This window comes from Neoarius graeffei, chromosome 17, assembly GCF_027579695.1.
Source record: "Neoarius graeffei isolate fNeoGra1 chromosome 17, fNeoGra1.pri, whole genome shotgun sequence".
Classification (NCBI taxonomy): Eukaryota; Metazoa; Chordata; class Actinopteri; order Siluriformes; family Ariidae; genus Neoarius; species Neoarius graeffei.
The window spans coordinates 15,372,827-15,395,645 of NC_083585.1; the positions used below are offsets into that span (position 1 = coordinate 15,372,827).

Sequence of the window (22,819 nt, forward strand, 5' to 3'; positions counted from 1 at the left end):
TATGTTCTGTTTGAACCATTTGCTAATGATATAAAAGTAAGAGCTGTTTGTGATCGGTGTTTATTTTCAGACTAATGCATGCATTAAAAGAAAGGGTGAAAAAGCTCGATGTTACACATGATGTCAGGTTGTCATGCAAAATGCTGACACGCCCTTCACTGTAAATTTTTGGTTGTATGCATTCATCTATTCCCACTCATCCATAAACCTGTGCTCTTAAGTAAAGCAGGGTTCTACAGTTTGGTGATTTTGCATCTCTAACACACTAAGCCTAGTACAGTAGTTAGCAGATGAGTATAAGGAGATAGAATTTCACCAAACTGTACTGGACTCCTGTGTTTTAGGACTGGTTAAGTTCTTAGAGGGCTGAGGAGTCACACCCATGTTCCTTTGTTTCAATTTTACAAGAGAAACACTAACGACACCATCTAGTGGCAACATCAGAGCAGCAGACTGGAAACTGGAGACAGAGCGCAAATATACAAAGTCATGGCTCATATTCACTCTATTCGCCAAAAATGATTTACAAGGACAGGCAGACATCTACATTAAATTAATGAGATTAAATTTAGTGTCATTTCTGCATCAGGTTCCTTTCAGCATTTCTTCATTAAGTTGTCTCAGGGAGTTTTTCTTGCTATTGTCACTTCTGGCTTACAAATTTAGATCCCTAATGAGCATCTGAATTTCTGTAAAGATGCTTTGTAACAATGTCTACAGTTACAAGATCTATACAAATAACTGAACTGAATTTAAAATAATATAAAAACACAACAGCATGAGTAATATGGGAATCACCAGAACATTACAGTATATTAAAAATCAGCCACATTTATTTACATTGTAAATGAAATACAGTATTAAAAACAAACAATGCAACATTTATCATGTTTCAAACTTAACTTTTCACTTTCACATATTAGTCAAGTTTCACACAGGTAAAATTTATACACACCAATTTATACCCATTTGATTAAAATACATTTAAGCTGATGAGGTCTGTATAATATAAAATGGTATAAATACATTTAACATTGTAATGACTACCAGACAGAAAATATTCATCCTGCAAAATGTCAAATTATATACACCAATTAGAAAAATATAAATAATTTAAATCTACCCTATGCTCATAAGCACAGTGTGATTCAGAGAAGATTTCCACTGTCTTACAAGGCTCTGTAAAGGCCACGAAACATTTAATCACTTTCTTCTTCTGGGTAACTTTTGATGTAACATTCAACCATTTCATCTAGATCGATTTTAACATGGTAATTGATATTCAGCACAGCCAAACTCTTTGACCTGTGCCTCACTGGTGTGTCTGAAAGGTAAGCCTGTAGGCGTTTCTGTCCAGTGCCTCCCTGACCCCCAAACGCCAACACGGGTAAAGAGGCCAGAATTCTCAGGAATGCATTGACGTTTGGGAAGAACTTGACATCTGAGTGCTGCAGTGTTTCATGAATGGTGCACGGCAGGTTAACTTCCTTTCCCCTGTGTTTCCATTTGATTCTCCAACAGTGAAGCTCCGCAGGCAGCGTGTCCGGCTGAGGAAGATCACTTCTGAATATATCTGCATGGGCTTCTTCTGAGGTGTTAAATTTCATCTGGCCCATGACTGCTGGAACAAGAGACAGGCACTTAAGAGCCCTGATATGGTTATCCGAGAACATGTCCTTCACTTCCTGAGTGATGTGTTCCATGAGTGGAAGAGTCAGGTATTCTTTGTAAAAGGACTCAGCCTGTATTTCTACCGTTTCAATCGCCTGTTGCTTTCTGAGGAACAGTCTGGGCACTTTGACTGGGATCTCCATCGATGTGGCCAGAGTTACAGCTTCCTCAAACCAGAATTCATGGTAAACTTCAATGTTGTCTAGAACTTCATGCAAAGAATGCAAGACAGCTGTTAGACTGCTGGCTGCAAAATACACATCAAGAGTCTCTCCTTGCAAGTTTTTACCAAAGGCTCTTGTGAATGAGAGCGCATTCTTCATTACAACAAGAGTAACGACAAACTCAAAGTCAGCCAAAGCCTCAGAGATAGCATAAGCATTGCTGGTGAATTGGTCGTTCCATTTCAAGTCTTCGTTATCATGTATGCTGTCCATGCAGAGCAGAAGTGGCTCTAACAAATCAACAGCCATCTCAAACACATTATGCAGCTCTATCCAGGTGGCACGGCAGTTCTCTTTGAGATCATCTCCTTTCTCTATGTTGCCTTGATAGAGTATGGAGATGGCACTATCTAGTTCAGCCTGCAGAAGCGGAGAAGCCTTAAAGAAGGCATCTGTCTTTTTAAGAACAGACATCACGACTTGAACACCAGTTAGTGGAATACTGTTAGCTAGGTGTATGTTAAGTGCAAAGGTGGCACATGGTGTATTCATGGCCAGTGGGTATTTCTCCAACAGCTGGTTGGCTACGGCTTTCATCTTACTGCCAAAGACACCAGAGCCTGCGTGTGCTTGACCTCTGCAGTGATCCATGCTCAGATCCCATTCTTTCATGATGTGAGACTCCAATTTGTCTGCCATAGACGGTTCCTCTGCATCAAACAAGAGGAACTCTACAAACTCCTCCCTGAGTGTGTTGCTTTGGTCCACAAAACGCAAAAACACTGGGATGTGCTGACCTTCTGGAAATTCTACCAGCTCCCCAGTCACCAGCGAAAAGAAACGGCTTTCTCGTACTTCCTGCAGGAGCTCGTCACGAACGCACCTCTCACAAACATCCAGCAGTTGCTTCCGCTGTGTTCCTGGCCAAAATTCCTCATTAACAGCTGCTGTTTCAAACCTTGCTCTAAGAACTTCATCGCCAGCATTAATGCGGTTTTCCAGCAAAGCCTGAAATGTGCTCATGATAAATGGCTCTTCTTTTGACTGGTAACTCAATGGGATGTTTTGTTTTCCTATTAAAACAATCACCTCAAACAAAGACCTTAAGAACCCTCTGAGTTCTTTCTGATGAGCAGTCAACTGAGGTACATCATCAGCCTCTGTGTCATCCTCACCAGCGTTTTTTTCCTTTTTTGAGAGCAACTGTTCTAGTGAAGACTCCACTAAAAACAATTAAGGCAAAAACAAGTTTATTTATTAAATGTTTTTAATCTCACATCCAACAGATATACTTAGAGATGTAATACTCACATCTTCGTTCTTTGATTTTTTGTACCTCTTCATCAGTCTATAAACATAAAATAGAAATTAAATAGGACACAAGAGCATTATAATAATAAAGGATTCATATAAATAAGGATATCATTGAGTGCTTCATAATGCCAATGTAGACAAACTTTTCCACAACAAACAAACAAAAGAAATATAAATATACTGTCATATAATGTAATTAACCTGTCGTGTGTTTGTATTATTTATTATAGAGCTTAAAGACTATATAAGCATATGTTTCATTAGGCTGATACACTCAACTTTCTCTTGCTTCGTTAAACATTTACAACTCCAATTCTAAAATAGTTTCTGTGTGAAATGTAAATAAAAACAGAATGCAATGATTTGCAAATCCTTTTCAACCTACAGTACCAGTCAAAAGTTTGGACACACCTAATTCAATGCTTTTTCTTTATTTTTATTAAATAAAAAAAAAGAAAAAAGACACGTCATGTCGTAAAGTAATGATGGATGTCGTTTCTCTTTACTTAGTTGAGCGGTTCTTGACAATATGGATTACTACAGTTGTGGAATAGGGCTATTTACTGTATTTTTATTATTTACTGTGATCTCAAACGCATTAAGAAGGCAAGAAATTCCACTAATTAACTTTTGACAAGGCACACCTGTTAATTGAAAAGCACTGAAGGTGACAACCTAATGAAGCTGGTTAAGATAATGACAAGTGTGTAAAGCGTCAAGATAAATGGTGGCTACTTTGAAGAATCTAAAATACAAAACATTTTGTTTTTAACATTTTTTTGTTTACCACATAATTCTATATATGTTCCACATGCTATTTCATAGTTTTGATGTCTTCAGTATTGTTCTACAATGTTAGCCTAGTAAACTAGACCCACCCGCCTAGTGGCCAAAAATATTTTTGCCTAGCGAATGGGTCTAGCCTCACACCATATAAACAAAAACACCCCGGGCATCAAATCGTGCCCGCCAATCACAACGCAAGGTTTTTGTTTGGATTCTTTGGGCGGGCTTTTGCAGGAGTGACGACAAAGCTGCGCGACGCTGGAGAAAGCACAACAGGAAAGATGGCTACGGCTAGAGAACAGCGCACGTTTGACTCCGCTTTGGAATCAGGTTTAGAAGAATTAGACTTGGAGTTTTCATTGAAACATGAGCAGGAAGAGGCTCTCCGCTCATTCCTTTTCAAGAAGGACGTTTTCGCTGTTTTGCCGACCGGCTATGGCAAAAGTCTGATCTACCAGCTGGCTCCGCTCGTAGCCAAAAGGATGGGGCTAGTTTGTGCAGTACGAAGAATTAATAAACAGCTTTGAAACATTACTTTTTGATTGTTTCTTATTTTCCCGTTATTTTAAATTTAAGGGAAATTATTTCACCAAACACCACTAAATAAAAACTCTCAAAAACAGTTTAAGCAAACCCTTGAAAAACACTTGGAAAAAATAAGAGTGTATGTTAAGTATGTGGTACAGACTCCAAACTTGTGGTCATTATCTCCAAACTTCTTAATATCTAGAACCTGTTTATTAATTAATACGCATTTTGAAAAATTATTTATTTCAAGGTCTCCCCCACTGCGCGCTCTGACTACGTCACAGTCACTGTTGCGCTGATTGGTCAGAGCGTTGGCCTATATGCACAGAGACAGTTTGAAAGACAACGGTTTGTTCCACCCCCACCCTTCAGAAATGTCTATGGATCGAGGCCAGACTAAATATTCACATTTAGTCGGGCTTGCCAGGCTACTACAATGTAGAAAATAGTCAAAATACAGAAAAACCTATGAATGAGTAGGGGTATACAAACTTTTGACTGGTACTGTATATTCAGTTGAATACAGTACAAAAACAAGATATTTAGGCATCAAATTCACAATGAGTATTTACAAAAATAAATAAATAAAGTTTATTAGTTTGAACATTAAGTCTATTGTCTTTGTATTACATTCAACTGAATATAGAGTGCTTCGAGGTCAGCGTGCACCCGGCGGCGGCCATATTGGAAGTCAAAGGTCGCTGTGTCAGTGCATTGTTGTTGTCCAGCGAAGCAAAAAGGGGTGACAATGCCGAATACGTGCGTCATTGTTGGCTGTAGTAACCGAGGGGAAAAGCGTGGCAAAAGCTTCCACAGACTCCCTAAAGTCGTGACTAACCAGGGAATTGCAGCACAGGAGAAAAGCGAGCGGAGGAGACGACAGTGGCTGGCTGCCATTAACCGATCAAATTTAGGACAACTGGACTGTATCCGGATTTGTTCTGATCACTTTGTGACAGGTAGGTTAATATTGTCTTGAATTTCATAGTTACTAAAATAGTTATTTTAATTTCATAGTTATCGGTAGCATCCAGTATGCCGGCTGTTGTGTGACCGTCGTTCTTTCCCTCAGTCTCGTGGCCGCTTCAACATAAAACAACAGGGAAGCAACATGGGAGCAACATTCCCCAAGTCCAGCAATGCAGTTGCAATGTGCACATAAAATAGCATGTCTCTTGTCAACTATTATCCAGGGGTGTAGACTAGCTGGGATAGACTCTGCGAGTGTAACACTTTCCCTCTGATCACTTTTGTCTCTCCGTCTTCAGCAGTCAACACCGACACATCGCGGACCCAACTGGACACAAATCTATCGTATGCTTCCATGCTCTTGTAGTTCTGGAAATCCTTTAGTTCACAAAATGGACTTGGGTGAAACACTAGATAGTTCACAAGATCTATGTATGTCACATGTGGCAACAAGCTGGGGTCAGCTTTCCATTCCTTCTCACTAACCGTGTATGGATCTACATTCCCAATGAAACGTACCTTCTCAGCATAACGCTCCTGTGCCTGCTTATCCAAACTTTCACAGTAGTGCTCCATCACTTCAGATGTCTAAATTCTTTAAAAAAAAAAATCCAAGCTTTTAAGCCCTCTAATGCGGAAACGAATCGCTAAATGTGTACTCTATGATGTGTACTCTATGAGCGCTCTGGAGCGAGTGACTTCCAAGATGGCCGCGCACGCGCAGTGTTACTATTTTTAGCATCATCTCGGAGCCCTCTATTGATCAAAAAGGATTTACAAATCATTGCATTTTATTGACATTTTAGACAGCGTCCCAACTTTTTTGGAATCAGGCTTGTAATTAATAGTTGAAAAGTGCACTGTACCAAAATTTTGATTCGTTTCCGATGTCTGCTGTGTGGATTACTGAGGTGGCTGGTTAAATCAAAAATGGTAGGAATAGCAGTATCCCTCAGCACAGTCCTGTAAGGGCTCTGTATTAACAAAGACAATTCAACATTCAGCTATATGAGACAATGACCAACAACAACCATGAAAACATGTCAGTTAATTCCTCAGCATATAGTCACAGAGTTAGTTCTATAATCAAAGTCAGACCTGCAGTCACACAGTCAGTTATACAGTCACACCGTGTCAGTCAGTCACACGTGCCCCTTTTCCACCAAAGCAGTTCCAGGGCTGGTTCGGGGCCAGTGCTTAGTTTGGAACCGGGTTTTCTGTTTCCACTGACAAAGAACTGGCTCTGGGGCCAGAAAAACCGGTTCCAAGCTAGCACCAACTCTCTGCTGGGCCAGAGGAAAGAACAGCTTCCGTCAGCCGGGGGGGGGGGGGGGGGGGGGGGGGGGGGGTGTTGTTGTTAAGATCAACAACAATTGCAAGACCGCGAAAGGTCGCCATTTTTAAGCGACGAGAAGCAGCAGCTGTACAAACGCGAAGTCATCCATTATTGTTGTTGTTGCTGGTGCTTCGATGTTGTTGTTGCTGCTTCTTCTTCTCCGTGTTGTTGTTGCTTCGATGTTCGCGCCAAGGTTTATGCAAATGCAGCAACATAACTGACATATACAGCGACGTAACTGACGTATACAGCGACGTAACTGACGTGGCTCCCCTTAGCACCGCGAGCTATGGAAAAGCAAACTGGTTCTCAGCTGGCTCGCAAATTGAACGAGTTGTGAACCAGCCCTGGAACTGCTTTGGTGGAAAAGGGGCAACAGAGTCTGACCTATGATCGCAGCATCAGTTATACAGTCACACAGTCAAACCTATCACCAGTCTGTCCTACAATCACAGGGTCAGTGCTACAGTCAGACCTAAGGCCTGAGTCCTTTAAAGATATTTTTTTTGGGCCCTCTTCACCTTCATTATTGGATAGGACAGTGTAGAGACAGGAAACGAGCGGGAGAGAGAGACGGGGAGGGATCGGGAAATGACCTCGGGCCGGAATCGAACCCGGGTCCCCGGATCCACGGCACGGCGCCCCATCCAACCGAGCCACGACGCCCCCAAGGCCTAAGTCCTAAGTCACAGAATCAGTTCTACAGAATCAGTCCACACAGTCTTAACGTCACAGAGTCAATACTAAAATCAGTCACTGAGAGCCAGTCCTAAAGTCACAGTAGTCATAGAGTCTATCCTAAAGTCATACAGAGTCAATCCTAAAGTCACAAAGCCCGAAAGCTATACAGAGTCAGAGTTAAATTAAGAGAGACCTAAAGTCACAATTAAGTCAAGTAACCACACTCACCGTTTTACAAATCATTGCAGGCTCAAAGTGCTTTGCACATAGTCTGTAATGTTTATTTAACTGATCAGGAGTTTTCTCTTCCAGGTCTGCACGGCGACAGTTCTCTACCCACAGCCTACATCTACCCAAAGAAAGAGAAATCACAAAGGTGTTATACAGCATTCAGATTGATTTCTAGCTGCTGGTAGCTTGTTTGCCAGAAAGTTAAAGCCTAATATAGTACTCCTGGGCTCGACGTTAACTTTTTAATCCACGTGTACAGTCGTACAAGCAGCAAGATCTTTCATTTGTTCTGACCATAACCTTTTTATTACTATGTATTTACTAGTTAGATGAAAGGAAAGTGATTAACAAAGTTTATCAAAAAGCAGGTATAGTTATCTCATCTCATCTCATCATCTCTAGCTGCTTTATCCTGTTCTACAGGGTCGCAGGCAAGCTGGAGCCTATCCCGGCTGACTACGGGCGAAAGGCGGGGTACACCCTGGACAAGTCGCCAGGTCATCACAGGGCTGACACATACTAGACACAGACAACCATTCACACTCACATTCACACCTACGCTCAATTTAGAGTCACCAGTTAACCTAACCTGCATGTCTTTGGACTGTGGGGGAAACCGGAGCACCCGGAGGAAACCCACGCGGACACGGGGAGAACATGCAAACTCCACACAGAAAGGCCCTCGCCGGCCACGGGGCTCGAACCCGGACCTTCTTGCTGCGAGGCGACAGCGCTAACCACTACACCACCGTGCCGCCCAGGTATAGCTATGATAATCATTATACTTTAATGACTTATAAAATTTCAATAAAATTTTAACAATAAACAGTAACTATCCAAAGTCCCATTACGGTGTGCGTTGTTCTAACCCATTACTTGATTTGCAGTTTTAAGAGTTAGACTCACCCAAATTCAAAGCTTCTGGAGGAAATAAAGTTAAATCTTGATTAATCCAGTAAAACTTGAAGAAAAAAAATGAAATCAAAAGAAAACAAGTTGGACATGATAAGGGGACAGAATCACATTGTGAATGAAAACAAACCATAAATGAGTTCGACACTGTCGTAAAGTGTCGCCGAAATATTTTACGACATTTGTGATGGTTAATGTGGACCATATAAAATAAAAATACAATGAAATGTCTGAATGCAGGCCTTTCAATTACATGAAACCTGCGACGGATAACGTTGTAGGCGCCCAAATTAAGGTCAAGCGCCCAAATGCTACCAAAAGTAAAAAAAAAAACAAAAAAACAAAAAAAAAAAACAACGAAATGTTGATTAAATAAACTTGGCTGCATAAAACCCAATGTCTTGACTTTCTTCTTTAAAAACATTGAAATTAGCATGTATTTCTCGTAATTGACGCAAAATCCGCACCATTCCCATGTTGTTCCAGGTTCGTCGAACTAGCTGTAAGCCTCGCACAGAGCACAAATTCTCCATCAAAGGTGATCGGCACGCCATGATTTCGTGGAGGAGCGAGACTCGTGTACCAATGACCAGAGCGGGATTTACACATTAGGTAAATCATCTTTCTTTTTCTTTTATATTGTTTTATGGCGGTTGGCAAACAGCTTTTAGGTGCATTACTGCCACCTTCTGGACTGGAGTGTGAACCAGAACGTTTACTACCCTATTGTGCTAAATTCTCCTAATAATTCCTATATCATTTAAAAACCTAAAAACAGCCCTATAGCCCACATTATCTGACCTCAACTGCAATATCTCTCTGATACCTAGTGTCACGTAATTTAAATCAGGTAAAAGACTGAATAAAAGAGGGCTATTCAGGGTAAAACTGTGTGCATTTAAGATACAGCTTGCATCTTAGGCTACATCCACACGACAACGGCAACGAGATGTTATTTAAAAAAATATCGCGTCCACATGGGCAACGATCAGTAAAATATCAGGTCCATATGGCAACGCAACGCTTGCTGAAAACGATGCAATACACATGCCACACCTCTAGGGGCACTGTAAGACGGTCCCTTCGGAGACACCAGAGCAATAGAAGTAGTAAGGACGCATGCGCATAAACTATTATGCGCGAGACTTCATATTAGCCACAAAGTCAGAAAAATCTGTTCGTAAAATTACATTATAATGACCAAATATAATGAAAAGTATTTTTCCAGTCTCACCTGTGAAAGGTAATCCCATGTGATCTCGTTTGGACAGTAAACCTGTTGGTACAGTTAAACGCAGCACATGAATGAGGCATCTTTATTCTCCGCTTTGACCCATCCAATATGGCGGCGAGGATGACGTATGATTCTACGCGGAAGGCGGCGTCTTTAATGGTCCGGAATAAATTGAATGCTACACGTTGATGGATTAATTTGTTCTTCTACGCCCTTTTTGAGGAATGTATTGTAGGACTTAAACCAACATCTGAAGAGGTGAGATCGCTCCTTTTTTTCCCTATTTTTGCTGGTGGGATTGACTCTCTCTCTCTCACTTTGCACCATTACACAATAAATATTCACAGTGAAAATATTTTGTAAGCGCGTTTCATGAACCAAGTTATAGGATTTGTTGACAACTCGCATCGAGTTCGTTACACTTCTACCCGGCGTGAAGCACTGACAGTCATGTGGTTGTGACGTCATCGTAAACAAATCCGTTCTACTCATCCAGACGACTTCGCAACGGCGCCGTTGCCAGATCTTTCCACTCTGGAACCCGTTCTCAAAAGATTTCGTTTTGGGGCACCCAAAATGCCAGTGCCGTGTGGACGCCAGGCCGAAACGATAAACAATTTTATCGGATTCACCTGAATCCGTTGCCGTGTGGACAGGGCCTTAAATACACACAGTTGTGCAAGTGTGGGTGGAATCAATGACTTGGAGCTTGGTCCTCTTGTTGATGATGGTCTTAAACACTGGCCTTTCATTTAAACTAAGATCTTTTACCCGACTACATACTGTGAATTGCTCTGCCGATTCTTGTGACGTGACTGAAAAACCTTTTGTGTCACAGGTCTGCTACAGGTTTGTCTCTTTGATGGCAACAGTGCAGAACTTGCTTTTTTATCCACAGGCTCCTTTCCCCCAGACTCTCCTCAGGCCCCAACACATCTTTTAAATACTAACTCTATTCTAATTATTTTTGTCATGTACATCAAGAGGGATTAATGCTGTAGACATTCTGCAATAAAGGTAAAAATAACATTCATAGATTTCTTTATTTATTCATAACTTTGTAGCTAAAAAAGCAGCAGCAGGTTTAAACACAGAGCGCTGGGAAAACAGCACTTTGCACGTGCAGAAAAGCCTAAATTACCCTGTATCACGACGGAAAAAGCCCAAATTCAGAAATACAGGGTGTAGCCCAAATTATGTAATTGAAAGGCCTGGAATGAAATGAAGATTCACCACAGGTATTTATTTTATTGAGGCATTTGATTGCCATTTCTCTCATTTTGATGAATTCAGAGTCTAATGATCTATAATTAGATATTACGACTTTTTTTTTTTTTTACACATGCATCTGCTGTACTCTGCTTCCCCAGAATTTTGTAAACAGTAACACTGAGGATCACTGAGGGGCTTGAACTAGTTTTGTTGTAACTTTATTGACGTAACTCTTGAATAATTACTATAAACTGACCCCTGACTGCTCCCCGGGCGCTCTGGTGTGGCTGCCCACTCCTCTGAGTGTGTGCGTGTGTTCACTGCTTCAGATGGGTTAAATGCAGAGGATGAATTTCACTGTGCTTGAAGTGTGCATGTGACGAATAAAAGTTTCTTCTAAAATGGTGATTTTCAACAAATATTCAACTTGTCCCATCAGACAGGCAGATGTGGATTTGACTTGTCCAGACCAAACATTTGGTTGTCCTGGACAGTCAGACTACCATTAATGTCGAGCCCTGCACTTCAGTCTATGGAGTGAAACCAAGCAATAGCCACTTTACTGAGCACACTAACTTTGTATCTACTCTCACTAGCCCTTTTACTGAGCACCCTATTTATCACAGATGCCTCTTTTCCACCAAAGCAGTTCCAGGGCTGGTTCGGGGCCAGTGCTTAGTTTGGAACCGGGTTTTCTGTTTCCACTGACAAAGAACTGGCTCTGGGGCCAGAAAAACCGGTTCCAGGCTAGCACCAACTCTCTGCTGGGCCAGAGGAAAGAACCGCTTACGTCAGTGGGGGGGGCGGAGTTGTTAAGACCAACAACAATAACAAGACCGCGAAAGATCACCATTTTTAAGCGACGAGAAGCAGCAGCTGTACAAACGCGAAGTCATCCATTATTATTATTGTTGTTGCTGCTGCTGCTGCTTCTTCTGTGTTGTTTTTGCTTCGATATTTGCGCCAAGGTTTATGCAAACGTAGCGACGTAACTGATGTATACAGCGACGTAATGACATGGCTTCCCTTAGCACCGCGAGCTATGGAAAAGCAAACTGGTTCTCAGCTGGCTCGCAAGTTGAACAAGTTGTGAACGAGCACCAGCACTGGCCCCGAACCAGCCCTGGAACTGATTTGGTGGAAAAGGGGTAAGATAGAACTACTGAGGGTGTTGAGTCTATGTGAACAAAATCCAGGTGCGTTTCACCCTCTGGGCAGTTCATTAGGCAGGTGAGAATGCAGCAATCACACTCTGATGTGGACCAAAACCATTAAATGAGGTGGTCTTGGTCTGCGTGTGAACTGTAACCCTGTTAGGTGAGAACAGACTCAACTTGCAGGAAGTGAAGCAAACATTTTGTGATGTGTGTAGCACTTTCTGTAGATAGAAGCTGCTACACTGAACAGCAAGAGCAGACTGAGCCAAAGCACAGAGCTGCAATGAAATAGCATGTCTTCTAGATATTTAGATCAACAAACAAACAAAAAATTAAATGTGTCACAAATGTTTTAAGCTTGCGAGTTATATATTTATTGAACAGTTAATTTAACACTGATTCTGTGCTTGGCTGATTTCTTCACATACAGTATCTATTTAGCAATATTTTTATGCTGATTTTTAAAACGTTTTTGTTGTGAAAGCACTCTAAAGCCCATCCACTGCTGTGCAAAATTTATCAGGCCCTGTCTACCCTATCGATCAGTGAAAAGAGATTAGCACAGGACCACCACTCAAATGATATTTGGGCACTGGATTACTATCAGAACAGCAGTGACATGATTGTGTGTTGCAATGGGATCACAGGTTCCACAGTTTTGCTGGTGTACAGCTGAGAAAAGTCCATCAATGAAAAACATAGCGCAGTAATGCTGTGGTCGGAAACTGAAAGGCTTAGAGGATGAACAATATTCTGTTAGTGTGAAAAGTTAAATAAACAGCTGCAATCTCACTGTTCACCTACAATGTGAACCAACAAGGCTAGTGTGTATAATAAAGAGGTGAGTAAGCCTTCACAGTACAGGGCTGATCCACTGGCGCACGCATGCGCGCACACGCACACACACACACACACACACACACACACACACACACAGATGTCAGTGTCACTGTGTTAATACATGACCAAACGTTAGTGGACACCTGACCATCACACCCATATGTTCTTGTTGAACATCCCATTCCCGATTTAGTCCTCCCCTTGCTTTTAAAACCACCTCTCTACTAGATTTTGGAGCGTGATAGTGTTTAGTTGCTCATTCAGCCACAAGAGCATTAATAAGGTCAGGCATTGATCTCGGGTGAGGACACCTGATGCACAGTCAGCATTTTTAGTTCATCTCAAAAGGCTGAAAATGTTCAGTACCTTGGTTCTTACATTGCTCCAACATCAAATGACATCAAGCATCACAAAGGAAAAGCATAGGGCACATTTTGGAAACTTCAGAAATTTTGGTCTTCAATTGCTGAACTAAAGATCAACCTGTTTAGAGCAGCCATTCTGAGCATCTTTCTCTATGGAAGCGAGTCCTGGATTATCACTAAGAAGCTTGAAAACCAGACAGACTCATTCCAAACTGCATGCTTGAGAATCATTATCCTTGAGATAAAGAACGAAGACCATGTGTCCAATGAAGAAGTTTACAAATGAACAGAATCAAAGTCTCTCTCGGTCATCATCATCGATTGTCAACTACACTTCCTTGGCCATTCCCTACGGAGACTGTGGTTGGTTGAAGAGAGCAACTGGACTTGCTTGACGATTCTTGAAAACGTTTCGCCTCTCCTCCGAAAGGCATACTCAGTTCTGTCTGACTACTAGGGAGTATCCAGTATTTATTCTCTCATGGATCATCATAGAATCCGAATCAGAATGCTGATGGCTGCATTGTGGGCGGCTGATAAGATGTCATAGACACCCACCTCTGTTCAATGATGGTCGTTCCAGGTTGACAAAAATGAACGATCCTCTCTGGCTAAGATGTCTGCCAGTTTTCTGGAAGTCCTCTCATACTCCCACACCAGTTGAAGGGATCTCATCCCAAAGTGCGTAGAAACATATCTGGTGCGGGAGTATGAGAGGACTTCCAGAAAACTGGCAGACATCTTAGCCAGAGTGGATCGTTCATTTTTGTCAGCCTGGAACGACCATCATTGAACAGAGGTGGGTGTCTATGACATCTTATCAGCCGCCCACAATGCAGCCATCAGCATTCTGATTCGGATTCTATGATGATCCATGAGAGAATAAATACTGGATACTCCCTAGTAGTCAGACAGAACTGAGGATGCCTTTCGGAGGAGAGGCGAAACGTTTTCAAGAATCGTCAAGCAAGTCCAGTTGCTCTCTTCAACCAACCACAGATTACTATGTACCTGGACGACTGAGTTTCTTCACAGATATGTCCCTACAGAGACCCACAAAAGATCTGGTGTCAAAGTTTGCTTTATACTCTCCAACTCATGGGACCATGTCAAGAGGAAGACCGAAAGGTGCAATTCAACAAGTACATATCTCAACTGCTGTGTAATGAACATGAGATGAGTTCAGAAAAGATCTGGAATTCTGCTCAAGACCGTGTTGGTTGGAGAAGATTCACCAAGGCCGCTTGCCGTCGTTTGCCCTAAGAATGACGCAATTAACAGAAAGAAAGGTGTCCAGTGGGGTTGAGGTCAGGGCTCTGTGCAGGTCACTGAAGTTCTTCCATTCCAACCTTGGCAAACCATGTCTTCATGGATCGCACTTTATGCACAGGAGCATTGTCATGCTAGAATATACAAAGACATCCTGTACAACTGTGTTTCTCCATCTTTGTGGCCCTTTTGGAAAGGTCCACATGTGGGTGTGAAGGTTGGGTGTCCACAGATTTTTGGCCATCTGCTCAGTGGTGCTCATTATATTGATGTTGATAAACTGTGTACAAAAACAGATGGGCTACAGTACATTGTTTATAATTTAAAGTGCACCTACTGTATATGGTAGATGTAAATAAAATGGCCATTGAGTGTACATTCCTAATAAAACTTTAACTGAAACCAGAGAGGCGGCATGATGGTGCAGAGGTGAGTACTGTTGCCTCACAGCAAGCAGGTTCTTGGTTCAAATCCGCCAGGTCAGCTGAAGTCTTTCTGTATGGAGGTTAAATGTTCTCCTCATGCATGTGTTGGTTTCCTCCAAGTGCTCAGGTTTCCATGGTCCAAACAGATTAGGTCAGTCCAGCTGTCTATTCAAAATTGCTCATGTGAATGTCTGTCTGTGTTAGTTCTGCTGGAGACCTGCTCATTATCAAACATCCTTTTAAGACACTTGACTTTTTTAAAGTCTGGTTTCTCTGAAGGTTTCTTCCTCATGTCGTTTCAGGGAGTTTTTCTTTGCCACTGTCACCCCTGGCTTACTCATTAGAGATTTCTCTAAAGCTGCTTTGGGACAATGTTCGTTTTCAAAAGCGCTATAAAATGAAACTGAAATTAATAACTACCCAAAATCACTCTTAGAGCCACAACTACGTCCCATTCAGACAGGTGCTGCTCACCGCCATCCTAAAACCGCCTCATCTTCCAGAGCAAACACACCCGTATTGTAACAGATCCCGCCTCCTGCGCTACGACTGGCTGGTAGTATTCACCAAAACAAGGCATACACCAATTAAAACACTGAATGAGAGCGCGATGCGGAAGTGAAGTTTTCGGAGTACAGGTGGAAAAACAAATAAGCTAATCAGGTTTAGCTTCTCTAGCTAGCTTGTACTTTTTGTTTGTTTGTTTGATCTGTGCCTACTAACTTGCTAAATTGTGTTGTAAGAGGCTGCAGAGAGCGCATATTTATTTTCTTATTAGTATGGCCTCATTAGGTTTATCGTTTAAAGCATGCTAGTTTACTAACAACACACACACACTCACCTCTCAGGGTCTCTTGGAAACCTAAAGAAAGCCAGATCAGACTGAGTGCTTTTCCGGGTGCAGTTTGGAGCGGCGCAAAAATTTGGCATTGTTTATGAACCTAGTATAAATAAACTGTTCCTGTTTACAGTCCACGCATTATTTTATGTATATTAAAATTGAACAGTGTCGTATTTTCCCACTACATCAGCACATAGCTACTACACAAGCTAGCTAGGGAGCTAAACAGCTAACAAAACACGGAACTGCTATCCCAGAATGCATTTCGACACCCGTCCTATAATAATGCTACAGTTTCTGTCACAAGAAACGTCTGTTAAAATGAGTCAAAATCAAAGAAAATAAACAACAATATGATTGGACTTTATAAGATCCGTCGAAATAAATACCTCGATAGACGTTTTGGATTATAAATGAAAAAGTCGCTCAGATTTTCCTGCTTTAGTTCTGATATTCGGTATGAGACGGTATTTGGAAGGTAACTGATGTTGAATTCGGGCATTTACGCGATAAAATAACTGTAAATTTACCTCAGGATGGAGATGTATCAGTATAACAGCGCATACATTGGATCGCTTCCGTTGTTTTCTGACTTAGTAAGAAACCTGAAAATAATGGGCTCGTCCGGGATTTGAACCCGGGACCTCTCGCACCCGAAGCGAGAATCATACCCCTAGACCAACGAGCCGTGTGTTTCTATTATAATAAATATCTTCTTAAATCAACGATACAGCGTTCCAACGCCGGTTCCAAAAGCCGAGGGGTTTTTTTGGGGGGGGGGTCATGGTATGACCAAAAGTTTGTGGACATCATCTCATCGCACCCGTACTGTATGTTCTTGTTGAACACCACAGTCCAGAGTTAATCCCTGCTTTACTGTTAAAATAACCTCCACTCTTCCGGGAAGGTTTTCCACTAGATTTTGTATCGTGGCTTTGGGAATGTGTCCCCATTCAGTTACTGCTGTTGGGTGAGAAATCTTGGGTTGCAGTTGGTCTTCCAGTTCATACTAAAGGTGGGGTTGAGTTCAGGGATCTGTGCAGGACACTCAAGTCCTTCGACACCAACTTTGACAAATCATGTCTTAGAGCCAACTTTGTGCACAGGGACACTGCCATACTGGAACAGGTTTGGGCCCCTTCGCTCTACTGAATGTAAACTGCACTGCTGCAGCGTACAAAGTCATCCGATACAGTTGTGTGCTTTCAATTTTGTGGCAAAAGTTTAGGTAAGAACCACAAACAGGTGTGATGGTCAGGTGTCCACATATTTTTGACCATACAGTGCAGGTAGCTCACAAGTTGAAACGTGTCAATTTCCTGTGAAATGATCTAAACAGTTGTACTCACTGCTACCTTACTAGAAACACCTGTACACCTGCTCATAGCCAACCAGAGGGCAGCAGCACAGGGTATAAAAGCATGCAGATACAGATCTAGAACTTTGGTTACATTACAAGCAAATGTTCTCATCCACAGTGACGTACAAAGTACCCAAAGCAACCTGGGGGTGCCTTGCTCAAGGGCACTTAGTTGGTCCAGGGAAGCAAACCAGTGACCTTTTAGTCCCATAGCTGCTCCATTAGGCCATGGCTTTCAGTTCATGTTCGCATTAGAACGTGGAGAAAATGCGAACTCGGTGGTTGACCACAGCATTGTTGTTGGTACTGGATAGGTTGGTTAGATAGTGCTGAACTCCTAGTATTTAAACAATCTCCATGGTTTACACAGAATGGTGTGAAAAACAAAAACATCCAGCGAGTGGTAGCTCTGCACATGGAAATGCCTTGCTCTTGAGAGACATCACAGGAGAATCGCTAAACTGGTTTCAGCTGACAGAAAGGTGATGGTAACTTTACCACTCTGTACAAACGTGGTGAATAGAAAAGTGTCTTGGAAAACACTTAACTTTGAGGAGGATGGGATACAAGATCAGACAACCACATCAGGTTCCACTCCTGTCTGCCAAGAACAGGACAGAGAGTGGATGTGAAACAGTTGTGTATGAAAATCCTAGGAGATGAACGGTTTATGAATTGCTCCATTCAAATGACAATACCATGGTTAAAGTCCGTGATTCCCCCCCCAATTACATAACACTTTTGACCTGCATGTGAATGATTTTATCCATTGCACTACTGCCACATGATTTGTTGATTCATGAACTGCAGGAAAGCGCAGATGTAAAGATGTTCCTAAAATGGTGTAGTGAGTGTATATATTTGCACTGTTCTTTGTTTGTTGAAGCATCTTAACACTCTAAGGACCATTAAATAAGATTTTTTTTCTCCTAGTTAAAATTATACATCATTTTAAATGGAAAAGCCAACATAATTTTCACCTCATTAATAAGTACAGGAAAACACAACTTGATTAAACCTAATGCTCTGCAGTACAACATGCAGACTCGAGTTTCTAAAAAAAAAAGCATCACAGCATACACACACAGGAACATCACCATTATGAAACTAGTGATACGCAACAGTGCGTTTGGGATCCCAGACCATCAACACAAATTATCTCCAAGAAAGAGTGTGGATACAAGAGCAGATTTGTTCCTTATTTATGGTCAGATCAGCATTCCTACTTTTTGTTCACTCAAATCTTTGAAAAAAGGGCCAGTGGTGTACGAAAATATTTTCTCCTCTATGCTAGAATATTTCTGATTAAACCTAATGCTCACTAACAACATTTTTATACTTGTGACCCAAGGAAAGCTCCTCTTAAAAAAATAAATAAATAAGAGTTGTAATTATATACCAGGAGAAATGTAGCGAATTCTGTATTTCCTTTATTAAAAAATATAAATATATATACACATCAAGTCTATTTCAACTATTAAAAAGGGGCTGCATTTCAGGAAACGACACTAAATCAGAGAGCTAAAACAGGTAGACACTTAATATCGGTTTAGTTTTTCCAGGTTTATTTTTGGAATGTTTTGAGCTCAGCAAATTGCTGTTCCCCACTCAAATGGGGTCATTTATAAAAACTATTTTTAAAAGCCATTTAACATTTATATGAACCATTTCTCATCACCATTACTCTTCTCAGAATATGTAAATATATCAAACATTATTTGTTTTATAAGAGGGTAAAGATGCCTTCAGCAAAATAAACACCACTCGTACAATAGTGTCCTGTTACCTGATTTAGCAGCAGGACACTAAAGATTCATTCGTAATATGCATGGAGTTGGTCTTAGTCAATACCCAATGCAAAGTGTGAGCACGGGTGGAGAACACGTCACAACCTGTTATACTATAAAGTGTGGGTGGGATTGCTTATGCAATTAACTAACAATTACTTCTTTGACTGCAAAGTGATTGAGAACACTGACTCTCTTGGAAACATGCATATGCCCATGTGCCATCAGTGCCATATTTAGATTCTGTTTAAACAGTATATGGGAAACAAGCACCAAACAAAATGTCTGACAAACTCAACTTGCACTCAGTAGCTACAGTAGACTGCCTGAATAGTTTAGCTGAAGTATGGTCCTTCGGTAAAAATTAGCATGTCATCCAAAGTAAGTAGAAAAAGTAGCATCACCCACCAACTGATGACCCAAAAAAACAAAACAAAATAAAAACAAACAAAAAAAACCCCAAACCCCCCCTTTTGTAATCTTTCACAGCTACTCCGTAGCCTGCAGAGCAGCAGTGTTGTGCCAAACTATGGTTTCATGGTGGAAAAAAAACAAAAAAAACAAACAAACAGGCTTTTGATGTTTAAGCAAACAATAATTCAACCAAGCTTTGCAAAATTTCCATTTTGCAAAAGTAGTTGATAGACATTTGGTATGGACAAAACTGATCATTTAATAAAACGCTGTGTTTGAGTGGTGAACTGCTACATTATTGGTTACAGAACCATAAAAAACCAATTACTTTGGTATTTAAAAAAATATGTAAAGTTCACAGCATAATTCAAGAGGGGATAAAGGCAGTCACAAATTTCAGTGAATATTCCCGTACTAAAAAAGTGAATAAGCAAATTTAACAGTGTTCAATGGAAAGCATACAATCAAAAGGAAAAGGAACAAATAAATAAAATCAAACATCTCATATGGGGTGACTAACTCTGTTGTGAAATCCTACTTCGATAAGAAAGAATTGTAGGAAGTCACGATTAAAACACTTGACCCTGTAATTATGAGTCCCTTAAGTCCCTTTGTTAAATAAAGGCCTCTTAATAACCTCTTGATTACTTTTTAACTCTAGTCAGCATTCCTCTAAATAATTATCGTTTACGTTAAAAGAAGAGGAAAGCCGTCTTTATCCGAACAGTATTGTCCATGCTCTTTTCGTTCAAATGTTCAAAAATCATAAGGCCAATAGGGTTCTTAACAAGAACCCCCTAATATGGATCTGACCCCATTCAGTGCATCTTCTCCATAACTGGAATACATAGTGAGACGCATCTCAGCCTGAACGCTACTGCAGCTCAATCTGCTCCCACAGTCTGAGCACACGCTTCTCACAGTTACACAATACAGACAACACTAAAGACCACTGAGAGTACTTCTTCCTGCACACACTACAGGTTTTAAAAACACACATCTCCTTTTCAAATAAAGGGTAAATAAATTATCAAGAAAAAAATTTTTTTTTGCTAAATGTTTCACTGTTGGAATTTAAATTGATGGTTTTTTGCATTGCTTTAAATGTAGATAGCTGTGTGGCAGTTCTTGGCTCTGAAATATTAGAGATTTAAAAAAAAAATTTTAACGAACGACGAGTGGGACATGAGTACTATGTGTAGTGAGTGAACTGGAAGATGCAAACTTATGATGGTCATTTTGCAGTATTACGAATGTGTCTGTTAAGTGGAAAAGAGATTTGAATACATATACTTTAAATACTCTTCAGTTGTAGCGTTTCAGTGATATCTCCCCTAAAAAGTGAGCAGCTTTTTGTTCTCTATGCACCATTTAAAAATAGGAGAAAAGGAAAATATCACCTAGAAAAAAAAAATATTCATAACCACATTACAGAAAACAAAACATTTTTAGATTAGTCACGAACTAGCCATGGAGCTCGGCTGAACGCAGACTCCAGACATCGGAGACTCATCTCTATCAATGCCTTGTCTCATTCCCAAATGTCCCTCTGTTATGAAGTGCCCAGGTCCTGTGTTGGAGGGAACGGAGTACGGTGGATGTCCAGCAATGCCAGTTTCTTGGCGGGGATTTGAGAAGGCACCCAAACCCATGCTCCCGATTCGGCTGAAGTCCAGGGCTGTGGTGGGCCCCTGGCGGAACTGGTACACCTGGTGGCCATGGTTTCCTGTGGAAGAGGAAGAGGTGGAGGAAGAGGAGGCAGAGGAAGACAGCGATGTCATGGACAGATGGCCATGCCCAACCTCCATGGAGTCCTGTGTGGAGGCGCTGTTGGTGGGAGAGTTGTAGAGCCGTGACCGAGGGAATGATGTTATGACCTGTCCGTGATGATGGTGGTGATGGTGGTGGTGGTGGTGGTGATGAGGGTGTAATGCTTTAGGATGCTGGGGAGGCACATGAAAAGTGGTCTCCTGCACTGGATGCGTCTCTACAGTGACCACTTCAGGGCCAACACCATCAGTCCATACTACAGGAGGATGGTAAGGCTGTCTTTTCTGTAAGAGAAGGAAACACAGGCACAACCATTCACATACACATGCAAAAATAGCAGAAAATAGTGCGGTCAATACAAAACAGGTGCCAACACTTCTTTCAAGAAAATCCTAGTGCACAGAATTTTTTTTTTTTTTACAAAGAATACCTTTGTATAGTTTTACACTAGAATACTGCTTTACTTATTTCTTTTCTCTTTTTTTTAACATAAAAAGACACCAAGAACATTAAGACACTATCAAAACAAAAAGTTTGGTGTGACAGCTACTTAAGGAATAATATATTTTGAGGCATGTTATTATTAATTTTTATAATTTTTTTTTTTTTTTGGGGTGGGTGGGTGTTGGGTTGAGGGAGATCAGTGACGTAAGCTGTTATTGTTACCACACTGAAGTCGCTAATCTTCCTAAACCAGCAAATCACAAAGCATGTTACTTTCCAATAAAATTAATGATTACAATTTTAAATTAATTAATCAGAGAAAAAGCAATTTGTCAAACTGGAAAGTGCAAAGCAAACTTTCCCATGCCTGGAAAACCTACGTTCTATTTCGACCACTACGTTCATTTCTACTGACCGCCAGAAATGGTACTTTAAGCACCTGGATGTCCATCATGTGTACGTGCAGGTCGAGTGTTTGTATCAACAAAGGTCACCTGTGACCTGGGTGATGTATGCCCCCTGCCCCAGCACTAAAGGCACGTTCACCCAGGAAGTGATCTCTTGCCACCATCTTGCGTTGGTAAGTAGGTTTCAGGAGCGCACAGGCATTGCTGGTAGTCTTGTAACTTGAGACAAGTTGGAGCTGCAAACTTTCGCTCTCCAAAGACTGTGATTAACCTTTTATTTACAGTTAAGTGTGTTCCGTAGGCTTTCGAGCAAGTCACAGATGATGTTATACAACAACAGGCAAGTACATTTTTTTTTAAGCTGTATGAGTGAACTTGCTCTGATTCAGCAGTCTAATGCCGCTTTTCCACTACCAACGCGGCTGAGTTGGGCTGAGCCGTGCCGTGCTGAGTTGGGCTGAGTCGAGCTGAGCGGGGCTGTTGGAGTTGCATTTCGACTACAACCACGCTGAACCGTGCTGGCTGGAAGTGGGTGGACACTTTGGGTGGAGTTAGCGAAAGTGGGTGGACGTCACGTGATGTCGTTAGGCGGCGCAAACAGTGACATCAGTGACCTTTTAAGCGGTAGTCTCACGACCCGGATAGTAAACAATAAACATGGAGGACATGGAGTCGTTAGTGTTGCTGGTCTTGGTGCTGTGG

General features: G+C 41.4%; 2 protein-coding genes and 1 non-coding gene across 5 annotated transcripts in view; all 3 read right to left on the reverse strand.

The window, feature by feature from the left end:
* Positions 1-875: 875 nt before the first annotated feature.
* thap12b (THAP domain containing 12b) lies at positions 876-16,542 on the reverse strand. Of its 3 annotated transcripts, none has more exons than XM_060943772.1 (5): positions 16,466-16,542; positions 7,678-7,798; positions 6,299-6,406; positions 3,147-3,183; positions 876-3,058 (listed from the first exon to the last, which is right to left on the reverse strand). In XM_060943772.1, exons 2-5 carry the CDS (start codon positions 7,690-7,692, stop codon positions 1,200-1,202), a joined length of 2,019 nt encoding a protein of 672 aa, XP_060799755.1. In that variant the 5' UTR covers positions 7,693-7,798; positions 16,466-16,542; the 3' UTR covers positions 876-1,199. The 3 variants fall into 3 exon arrangements, with proteins under 3 accessions (XP_060799755.1, XP_060799753.1, XP_060799754.1); XM_060943770.1 differs by lacking the exon at positions 16,466-16,542 and adding an exon at positions 15,936-16,171; XM_060943771.1 differs by lacking the exon at positions 16,466-16,542 and adding an exon at positions 15,118-15,926.
* A 9-nt stretch (positions 16,543-16,551) lies between these two features.
* trnap-cgg (transfer RNA proline (anticodon CGG)) lies at positions 16,552-16,623 on the reverse strand. Its single transcript has one exon. It is a non-coding gene; the product is annotated as a tRNA-Pro (tRNA).
* A 2,084-nt stretch (positions 16,624-18,707) lies between these two features.
* Positions 18,708-22,819, reverse strand: part of dyrk1ab (dual-specificity tyrosine-(Y)-phosphorylation regulated kinase 1A, b) — a 93,949-nt gene continuing 89,837 nt past the window's right edge. Inside the window, exon 11 of the mRNA XM_060943773.1 lies at positions 18,708-21,550. Coding sequence (XP_060799756.1) covers positions 20,954-21,550 — 597 coding nt within the window. The 3' untranslated portion in view covers positions 18,708-20,953. The remainder of the gene's footprint in view (positions 21,551-22,819) is intronic.

What these genes read in the sequence shown, in the direction of transcription:
- thap12b (XM_060943770.1), bottom strand. Translation starts at nt 16,024, where the DNA reads ATGCCAAATTTTTGCGCCGCTCCAAACTGCACCCGGAAAAGCACTCAG. An exon ending in CTGCAATGATTTGTAAAACG is followed by an intron (nt 6,407 to 7,677) that starts GTGAGTGTGGTT and finishes TTGTTAATACAG; the next exon opens with AGCCCTTACAGGACTGTGCT. An exon ending in AAAAATCAAAGAACGAAGAT is followed by an intron (nt 3,059 to 3,146) that starts GTGAGTATTACA and finishes AATTGTTTTTAG; the next exon opens with TGGAGTCTTCACTAGAACAG.